Source organism: Hippichthys cyanospilos, chromosome 13 (assembly GCF_059441005.1).
Source record: "Hippichthys cyanospilos isolate Australia breed blue-spotted pipefish chromosome 13, RoL_Hcya_1.0, whole genome shotgun sequence".
In the NCBI taxonomy this organism is placed as follows: domain Eukaryota; kingdom Metazoa; phylum Chordata; class Actinopteri; order Syngnathiformes; family Syngnathidae; genus Hippichthys; species Hippichthys cyanospilos.
The window spans coordinates 10,481,797-10,492,469 of NC_142381.1; the positions used below are offsets into that span (position 1 = coordinate 10,481,797).

The 10,673-nt window shown below is 39.9% G+C and overlaps 2 protein-coding genes across 2 annotated transcripts in view; both read right to left on the reverse strand.

Annotated features, from left to right (window-relative positions):
- Positions 1-744: 744 nt before the first annotated feature.
- On the reverse strand, positions 745-5,949 carry LOC148413796 (uncharacterized). Its single transcript, XM_088430616.1, has 4 exons — positions 5,340-5,949; positions 4,117-4,202; positions 3,946-4,021; positions 745-2,600 (listed from the first exon to the last, which is right to left on the reverse strand). Exons 1-4 carry the CDS (start codon positions 5,632-5,634, stop codon positions 1,849-1,851), a joined length of 1,209 nt encoding a protein of 402 aa, XP_088286742.1. The 5' UTR covers positions 5,635-5,949; the 3' UTR covers positions 745-1,848.
- A 638-nt stretch (positions 5,950-6,587) lies between these two features.
- Positions 6,588-10,673, reverse strand: part of smtnl1 (smoothelin-like 1) — a 7,628-nt gene continuing 3,542 nt past the window's right edge. Inside the window, exons 2-6 of the mRNA XM_088431801.1 lie at positions 10,213-10,518; positions 8,036-8,562; positions 7,562-7,676; positions 7,337-7,488; positions 6,588-7,184 (exon numbers count right to left, since the gene is read on the reverse strand). Coding sequence (XP_088287927.1) covers positions 6,806-7,184; positions 7,337-7,488; positions 7,562-7,676; positions 8,036-8,562; positions 10,213-10,293 — 1,254 coding nt within the window. The 5' untranslated portion in view covers positions 10,294-10,518 and the 3' untranslated portion in view covers positions 6,588-6,805. The remainder of the gene's footprint in view (positions 7,185-7,336; positions 7,489-7,561; positions 7,677-8,035; positions 8,563-10,212; positions 10,519-10,673) is intronic.

Below are 10,673 nucleotides of genomic sequence, written 5' to 3' on the forward strand. Positions count from 1 at the left end.
TCACAGTTAAAATCCAAGCGAAGAACAAACATGAATATTTAAGCCATCAGTTTAAAAAACAACATCTGAGAGCAACGAGAAACAACTCATCAGTCACATGTTCCAATACTTTTGCCCACTTGAAAGAAAAGAGTCTGTCTTCAAACAAAGTGTGCTCTGTCCTGAGTTGTTTACCATATCTATCAGATGTACTTTACTAAATACCAGATGATAAAAACTGGACTTAACATTTGTTTCAGCTTTTTGTTACTCAGGTTATGAATGAGTAGTTTGGGATTTAAACTGTTTTACAGCAGAAAAAAACTGGCCACCTCCCTTCTCTACTCCTACTTCTCGTCCACATGAACTCACTCTGATGTCATTTCAGTGATTACCCAAGAACAATAGCCCGAGAGGAAGCATGCCGCTCGTGGAAATACACACACAACATTCCACATGCCACACGACCCACAAAAAAAGTGGTGCAAACTGACACAAAACAAATAATTTACAGCTGCTAGTCATTTTTTTAAAATACTATTGCTATCATGTGTGGCATTGAAAATGAAATGAGAGAATGAAATTAGACTGCCCCTAGCCATAAAAAAAAAAAAAAAAATTACCTTCAGCAAAGGGTGGACAGGAAGGACCATTATGCAAGGAATTTCCCAGGTTCAGAAAGAACTGTATTACATTTATCATGCTGTGACGAACGTCTGGGCAATTGGGCAACATATGACGACCAAAAGAGAAAAAAAAACAAAACAGTGTTCAAAAAACGTTTATTCATTTTAAACCAACAGAGCTACAAATATTAATCATAGGAACTACAGGAAAGAGAAGTACAAAAATACAAAAAAGGACGATTTCAACAACGACAACAACAACTATGGAGGTAGGTTAAAACATTAAACAAACTCCCAACGCTCTTTGTCACGTCTGTAGCTAGATAACATATGCACTGCAACAGGTCAACGAACAAACTTTCCTGCTTAAATTTAAAATTGACAGTGGTTATATAACCTGACTTAACTATTTCAGAATCTGCAAAGTAGAAGGACCTAAATGTCTCATCAAAATCTGAAATTTTGAGTGGATAGAATGAAATTAAATGGATGAAATCCTGTAAGGAACAACTAATTACAAAGTAACCGATTAGAACATTTGGATGGTAACAATGAAGTGTCTCTAAAGTTGTAAAGTTGAGCACGTACAATATACTGTACTTGTACTGTGTATTTATACACGTTTTCACTCGTGGACAATGTTGCAGCAATACCATCATAGTCAAGGTAAAGTAATGCAATCACAAGTGATATAAGTGGCTGGATTTGGGTCATTTACAGGATAAAAACAACATAATCTGCAATAAAACAGTATTAGTTTATTTGCCAATGCTGGTGTTGTCGGTATGTAATTTTTGGTCTTTTCTAAACCATGTGTCCAAAACAGTAGAGTATAGAACAAAGGTTACAACTACAAGCCATTTGCACAAAAGAGGCCAAGAGTACCACAGTGACATGAAAAGATATTTGCCCCATTCTCCATTCCTAAATCTTGCTACTGCTCTATAAATATTAGAATGGTGTGGGTATTGTAGACATACATTTTTTTTAACTTTCTCCCACATTCAAAAAAAAATAATAATTTAAACCCAAACATGCAAGGCAGGTGAATTGGACACTCTAAATTGTTCTTAGGTGTGCATGTTGTTTGTCACGTGAGGTTAGACAGTTTTTTGGGGTGTTTTTTTGCCTCTTTATGAGAAAAATCATCATGAACATTTAGTTGGGTTGTCTTTGTGGAAATTAGGAAGGTGGCAAATACTCTTTCACCTCACTATTAATAATGATTTTCCACGGATTGCAATCAGAGAGGTCCGTTGGCATTGTGTGTCATCATGTGCCTCCGAAGGTTGCTCGGGTTGTTAAAGCTGGATGTGCACTGGGAGCAGGAGTACGGTTTCTCTCCGGAGTGTGTCCTCAGGTGGATCTTCAAGCTGCCATTCTGCGTGAAGCGCTTCCCGCAAATCGAACACGCATATGGCTTCTCTCCAGTGTGTATGCGCATGTGAATGCCCAGTGTGGTCTTGTTGGCAAATGACTTGCCGCACATAGCGCATGAAATGTGCAGCTCCCCTGTGTGAGTGATCCGGTGCAACACCAGCTCCTCACGGACCGGGAATGACATGCCACAGGCATTGCAATCAAAAGATTTGTTGACAGCGTGAGTTGGAAAACCAGGATTGGACTGCTGGGGGAACTGGTCGATGTGACTGGAATGTCCTCCGTTACCATCGGTCGTTCTTAAAATGGTGGTCTGAGACGCGGGGGCTTTGTCCAGCTGAGTATTTCTCGGCAGCGCTCTGTCACTGGCACTAGGGACGACACTCAGGAAACCATCACGAGTGACTGTAAGGTCCTGGGAATTAAAAACCTGATCAGTTGCAGAAAAGAGGGTTTGAATCTCATCCTGAAGAGGCGCTTGTGCTCGTCCGCGAACGCTAATGATTCTCAGCTCCTCGTTATTTCCTGGCACAGAAGAAGATCCAGAAGGCTCTCTGTTCTGTGCACAAGTGGAAACGTCAATCTGTGCGGATGGATTTAAGAAGGCGTCTTGATCTGAAAATACAAAATGCAATGTCAGATCAAGCACATACTGCCACCATGGACAAAAAAAAACAAGCAAATTCCTTAGAATTTCCTAAGACAGAGTTAGTCCTGTCAGGGAAAGAAAAGAAACACTTTTAGAGATATGAGAGCATTCATTTTGCAAGCACTGTCTTACATAAAAGTGTTACTTGAGTGCCATATTGACACCAAATGTTGGCGAGAGGATGAGCATCTTTAAACAGCCCAAGGCCCTATTATACTAATACTTTGTCGCCATCTTGTGGCGTGTGTACGGATGAGTCGACATTCCCATTTGGTTTGAAAGCATTCCCTGCTCACTTGCTAAGTGGACGGAGTGAGATTTTGGATTTGTTTGCACTCTTTGAACTTTCAACAATGATTGGCACACGTGAATAGGCGATGAAATTGCTTTCACCCGCAGATATTCCGGGTTTGCCTGCCTAGAAATGCATTGCATCAAGGCAGTATGCCCAGTGTCTTATCTCCAATGTAAGCAGGACTCTTGGCGACTATTAATTTGCAATTCCATAGCTATTTTTTGTGAAAAAGCAAAAGATAAACTCTACTCTAAAATACAAAATTCCAAGTCTATGCGGACAGAATCACACCGCGAATTGTATGCTCGTTTGGCGACTTTACTGATTACAAGCATGCGCCACTCACTGTGTGACTTTGGCATCAAAAAAGGACAAAAAAGAAATACCTAGTGGTACAGCACTGATTGTGTCGGCAAAGACCAAGCACCCGTAAGATTCATTTAGGTCTATATACACAGGCTTAGTAAGCTCATTATTGTATGCATTGTATAGCTCATGGCTTTCAAAAGGTTTGAAAAAAAAAAAGGACCCGACACAGACTGTGCAGTCGGAGCCGTGTCATTTTAAATCAGACAGCATAATAAATGACCAATCTTTAGGATTTTAAATTGTATTTGTGGGGCCCAAAACATTCGCGCAGCCAGCATGAAGCAGAGATGTGACACAATATCATTGACAGTCACTTTCCTTACATTATCTTCCAGTCAATGCTAGTGTCTTAAATCCATTAGTATTTACTCAAAAAAATTGATAGAGTGAAGAAAATGCCACACATTCCTGGGGACATAATGGAAGCAAAGACGACTGTCAACAATGCTGTAAAATGCAGTTTTCTTTAGGTGTTATAAGCTTGCTAAATACAACCAGTGAAAGCAAAAACATGATTGGATGCAGCTTTTCTTGACTCTGAGCATGACAGGTACACTTTGAGTGCAGTTTCCAAATACATTTGTCCATGTAAGTAAGGCTTTGAGGGATGTATGTTTCAAAACAATGTGACTGCACACTTGACTCACTTTCACTTGGCTCACATACTCCGGTATCCTCTTCATCTTTGATCAGGATGACATCAGGTATCTCGTCAAGCACGCGCTAAACAAAAAAGCAAGTGCACGTTAAAAACAACACATCGCATATGTTGCTGTAGGCTGTCAATAAAATAAATAAATAAATACAAGTAACAGTACCTCTTTTGTACCAGGAGGGGACGTATCAGGCGCCACATGCACAGAGCTGGAAGAAGTTTCTTGGGTTGCTAGAGACTTTAAGACAACTAAAAATGCAATGCAAAATTATCAATGATTAAAGATAGTGTTTATTTGATGTGAATGATTTCTTGACTTAAAAAAAAGGCCCATCACAAACAAACGAAAATGATATTTGTGTTTGGAAGGCAGAGGATGCAAAGGTCGAACCGCCACCTACCAGCACAACGAACGCCTTCGCACAACCTGGTGCTTTGGCCCTAATAATAATGACATTATCATTGCATAGTGCCATTAAAATAGCATATGCATAAACCATGTTATCCATTATGTGTAACAACTTGTCTATTGCATTATTTAATGTGTTACTTGTGATATCAGTGAACAATATCATGTGTCTGCTGTGTATCTGGCGACTGCGTTTACTTGAGTCAGTGAACTAAATCATCCGAGTAAGCCAACTTCAGTCAGTGAACCAAATCAATGTGCGTTGTTTATGTGAGTCTGCTAATTCAAGTCAGTGAAGCGCATCATTTGAGACGGTTGACTCGCCTCATGCACTTTCAGTCAGTCAGAGGTCTCACGTCCCCTGGGAAATAATTAACCGGGTTGATTTAGGAGCCCAATAGGTATGGCTATGCTATGGCAAACACTTACAGGCAGCATGAATGAGCTCAATAAGAATGATGCATTGAATGTGAAAACTGAGAAAGACACCCCCCCTGAAACTGTCCAGATGAAAGCTAAACACTTTTGCTAAATTTTCTTAGTGTTTAGGATTTTTTTTTTGAGCCATCCGACTGAATTACGTATTTTTGTTTTATCTTGAATTTAAAATTCTGTACAATTTAAAATTCTGTACTATAAATTGACTGATCTACCACTTTTTTTTTTTTAGAAATAATTGAATTTCTTTGAAATTACTATTTTATGAATCAAAATGTTATCATTTTGTTATTTACTTGATATCGGTGTGTACACAAGAGTAGAGGACTCTTACTCGTATCGATGGTTGGGGGGGGGGGGGGGGGGGGGTAATCAGACCTCCCTAATATTTATTACGTACTTATTTATTGCTCTGTCGAATTTACAATCTGTTTTAAAGGAACTGTCTATTAATGTTGGTTGCATGTAAATCGAATAATCTATGAAATTAAACGAACATACATACATTATGTGACTGAAACTTTTTGTGGCTTCGTTACCTGGTGTTTTGTTTCGGGCTTTGGTCACGTTTGCTCTGAAGGCGGAGAATCGACTGGCAGGCCGATTGCTCCTGGTCTGCAGGCGGAGGGAGAACATCTCGCTCCTCATCGCTTTCATCCTCATCCTCAGGCTCTCGTTGTCCCTCAGGCTCTGGCTGAGATGCAGTCGAAGGGACGCTGAGCTCTCCGAGAATAGCTGGCTTATTTCCATCACCGCCGCTTTCACCAGCACGTCCATGATCGATAAAAGCTGAGACTCGAGATTCAAATTTTCCGTCGGCATGTTTGCTGTCATTAGTCCGTTCGACACCGGGAAAAAAAACCCGCTGAAGAAGGAAAACGTAAGGCTACAATGGCTAGATTAGCTTCAGTCTGCAAAGAGCTACAACACAATAGCATTTCCGGTATGTGACACTAATTACCGTAATGCTTAGGATACACCTGCCACCTCTTCTTGCTTTATTTCGAAGTTTTATTGCTACATTTTAAGTCACCACCAGGTCAATACGATCCTGATCATTTCAATCAAGTGTGTCGAACGTGAGACACATCATAAACAGGTAAGATATGGTTCTCAAGGAACCAGAGTTCCCTACCCCTGCCCTGACCAACAAAAGTCTGCCGAGGCTTTATGAACTGCCCAGGCAATCTGTCAGTTTATGGCACGCCTACAAGACACGTGATTAGCTGCTGCAACATCAACAAATGAGGGCGAGTGTAAACTCCTGGTCGATAGGACGGAAAGGTGAGAATGAAAGAGAGCGTTGTAAAGCTGTTACCTACAGTGCTTTTGTAGCAAATTACAATTTCAAGAGTAAACAGTACTTGTTATCATGTTTGGTCAGCCACAGGCTCCACTCTAGTTCGACCTCTAAGGGCCGTTACTCTGAGGACATCTCTGGCCCTCTGTGTTCCCTGACCACAGCCAGGGGATGGAAATGGGAAGGGATAACAGTACAGTCACTGTATAAGGTTAATAATTTAAGTAAATATGTGTACTGCAGTAGGTCGACGTTTGCAGAATGCCCGTAATACTAATGTATTATGTGTTTAATGCTTAATTTTACTAATTTCATTATTATTATTATTATTATTATTATTATTATTATTATTATTATTATTATTATTATTATTATTATTATTAGGAGCTAATTCAAAACTCTTTCAGATAATTATATCTCCAATATTTTATTCATCCCACAACTGCAATTATCATCTTTCTTTACTGTCCATTAAAATTTTGTTCTCCAACTCTTAAATGGCTCCTTGAATCATTAAAAAAAGGTTGTAGGATTCATTTTCTTAAGACGACACAAACATTACAAATAAACGGTGTGTACTTCATGTGCACAAAAAGATATCTTGTACAAAAAGTAACGTGACACAGCTTCCACAAGTGACAGTGTTAACCAACAACAAACTAAGACATTCTCAATTCTGAATAATTTGGGAGGTCTTTTTTTTCCCTAGGACTCTGCCTCCACAGATACTTCTCCTTCTCCCTCTGTCTCACAGCTCTTTGGTGCCTTTTGTTCCTCTCCAGTTGTTTCTGAGTTATCTTTGTCTTTCTCCTCCTGGGCACTCACCAGTGTCCTATTCTCAGCATGCTCATCCTTGACCTCTGACAGCTCCCTGTTGGCATCCTCTCCCGTCTCGTCCTTTTCTTCATCTGTTTTGACTTTCTCCTCTTTTTCTTTCTCCTCTTTTTCTTTCTTCTCTTTCTCCAGTTTGGAGAGGCTGTGACACAGAGACTGGACGTAGGTGAACACACACATGGGATCTGGGTTGTTTCCCATCATGAGCATGTCAGACACTTCCAGCAGTGGCCAGCAGTCTGCCAACGACCTTTGGAGAATAGCATGGAATACAAATAGTAAGAGGAGAACAAAGCTATGAAAGAAATCAATCATGGCTGGATGGATGGGCAAAGAAATACATAGATAAATACATAGATAAATAGATAGACAGACAAGCGCTAGACACAGATCCATTCATACTCTGCAGTCTGGAACGCCAGTGTGAAGTTCTTCTCCCTTTCAGTGGGTTTTAAGGCGTTATAGTCGAAAGCATCAGGAAAATAACGGTGGATCAATGCACAGAAAGCCATCCCGTCGCTCCAAGACGAGGAGAAATTTTCTATGTTGACTCCCTGAATGATAGAGACAGTTTCATGTTGTGAGTTGATTGAATTAGAAAGAAGGCTGAAACGTTTGACAGCATACTTTATAGTGTTGAGTTTTGCTGCGGCACCACTGCAACATTCTCTGCTTGATGGAAGCTCCCGTGGCCGAAGCTGTGGATGACTTCTGAATTTTGAAGTTGCGTGGTATTGGTGTCCTAGACATGCAACAAACAGATACACACTTTTTGTCAGTGGATTGATGCATGGTTGGATGGTTGGATGGATAGATGGATCAATGACGAAAAAAGTTGAGATGAAAAGTGAAAAGTATGGATAAATACAGTAGGTGAATGATAGAAAGATAATAGATAAATACAGTAGATCAATAGCTAGCTAGTTAGCTAGTTTAGATAGATAGATAGATAGATAGATAGATAGATAGATAGATAGATAGATAGATAGATAGATAGATACATAGATAGATAGATACATAGATAGATAGATAGATGGATAATACAAGCTAGCTAAAACAGATGTGTACATAATTACGTATATCTTGTGTTTTGTGACTCACTCAGGCGCGCCCTGTTGGAACTTAGCGATGATGTCACTCTTTTTGGAAGCTCGGCCAGAGCGAGCCGAAGGTCTAGGACGAGATGTAGCAAGAGGTGTTGCTTTTGGGGTTCTTTTGGCTTTCCCTTGTTTTTCAGCCTCTTTCGGCCTTTCTCTGTCTTTTGCTTGATCTTCTTTGACTTGTTTAATTTCCCCTTCCACCTTTTCTGCATTATTATCAACACCTGAGTTTTCACCCATGTTTTTGGCTTTTTCTTTGCTTTGCACCTTCTCCTTCCCTTTGTTTTTGACCTCATCCCTATCGTTTTCTTTTGCTACAACTTCAGGATCCTTGTGGTCTTCTTGTCCTGTGCCTTCACTGCCACCTTCAATCAACTTTGAATCAGTTGTCTGCTGCGGGTGCATGTCTACAGCCTCATCTCCCTCAACATGCGGTGTGGAATCTTCCTTCACCTCTGTCATTAGCCCCTGACCTTCCGCTGCAATTCGCTCTGCGTCGTTGTTCTGCACAAGCTCTGGTTCATCTTTCTGCAGGGCAAACAGAATATAGCTCACTCAGCGACTCAATTCACACATTCATTGCACATTCCACAGATGGACTTGTGAGCAGTTGGGCCTTGCTGGCCTTCTTTGCTTGCATAAACGCTTTCAAAAGTGCACTTGCAAACTAAATCCAAACAGTTTACACAGTTTTAGTTGTTCAATGCGTACATTAATAACAAAACTCATTTAATAATGAACTAATGGGTGAACTGACAATTTAATCCACTAGGGCCTTCCCTATCATCGGATAATGATGTAACATATTTGACTTTTCTCGATAAAGGTTAGGAAACACTCCAGCAGATCTTTATTTGATTCCTTGATAATGTGAGGAGAAGAAGTAGCGATATTTGTTGTGTTGACACTCAATATTATTGTTTGAAGTAAGAGCAGCTAATATTAGTCAGCACTCTCCTCAGGAGATCTGACAAGCAGTCATGCAACGTGAGATAGGAAACACCACTCTGGGATTTGTGGACCATCTCGATTTAGACATTTTACATAGGGGTGGTCAGTGTTCACTCTCAAAGGGGGGTTCATCTCTGGAACACGTTGACAAGTGAAATCCTAATGACCGCGCAAGAATGAGGTTGAAAATTGCAGATCAATTTTGCTTGTATGATTTATCTTCTTGCTTTTTTGTGAGTTTTAAAAACAGTTGAGTTAGTTGTGTTTGTTTGCTTTTTCTTAATTTGAGTTTCACGATTAAGAAAAAGTGCATACATGCTTTTATGTTGGACCAGGGCCATTCTTAGCCAATGCAGCGCCCTTTTTTCATCGCCCTTTTTAAAACTGCTACTACCACCATGCGCGCTCAAAACAGATGGGTAAAAAAATAACCCAATTATTGGTCAAAAAAGGAATGATTCAATATTTACATTATACAAAACAACCAAATGTTTGAGGTTGTCTCGTACAAAACGACACACTTTTGGGGTTGCTTTGTGCAAAAGAAAAAAAGAAAGTTGGGTCGAACTGGTTCTATCTTACTCATGATTGGGTTATTTTTAACCCAGCTGTTTTTAAAGTGTAATACAGTATTTGAAACGTGCAACCACTAAATTGGGAACTCAAGAGTTATTTCAATGCAGGTGCACAGCGCATAAGCCATTGCTCTTGCTGGTCAGAAATACTGAGCTCAAATAAAGTCATTGCTATATTAATAATTTTTTGCACTCCCTTTTCCCTTTAAATTAAATTAAGTGTTAAGACTAGTAATGATTTCTTTGAATGTAAAATAGTATTGGAAATGAAATACAGGATCAGATGATTTTCAATGTCCTCTAGAGTCCACTGGGCCCTAGCATCAGCCTATCTCACCTTATGGATGAGCTGGGTTAGAGAGCAATGAAATTATAGTTGTCCTGTAGGTGCATTCTCTTAATATACAAGAAAAAATATTAAAACATTCCAATTGCAACGTTTTCTTGTGCATTTTTTGCTTTCATTTTCAAGCACTCTATTGCAAATTGCATTTGAAATATATTATTGGAATTCCATCATCTGTACTGTAAAGAGATTTTTTTAGGATTGGAGAATGTTTCAGAATGAGCGTTTTATGTCAGAATTGATGAAGACAGTACATTTTAGATAGACATGGATAATTTCTGATTAAACAGAAACGCATATACCGACCTGCTTGGTGTTGCTTGAATCAGCCTGGCCTGTCTTTTCTGAAGACTCATGTGCCTCCTGGTTCACTGCGTCCGCATCCATTACATCAGAAGTTAAATCAGACTGACTTCTCCACAAGCCTCTCAACGTAGTTCTGCGCTTTCTTCTCCACTCTGTTGTCTCTCTGCCCCATTCACCCGACACCCTCTCCCTCCGCTTTGCGAGGATGCCTTTGCTTCTTTATCTGACCTTTCTAACAACACATGTCCCTAAAATAGCATCTTAGTGACACAGGCGAAGTCCAACATGGCCGAACAGCTGCATCTGCTGTGGAAACCGCATAGTACACACATGCACGTGAGAAGAGACACACACCAGTTGTGCTGTGATCAGAGAGGTGCTTTTAAAAATAAATACATTAATGATGATCATAGTAATAATGCATTCTTTAAATGTATTCATTCAAAGATTAAGATAGTTTG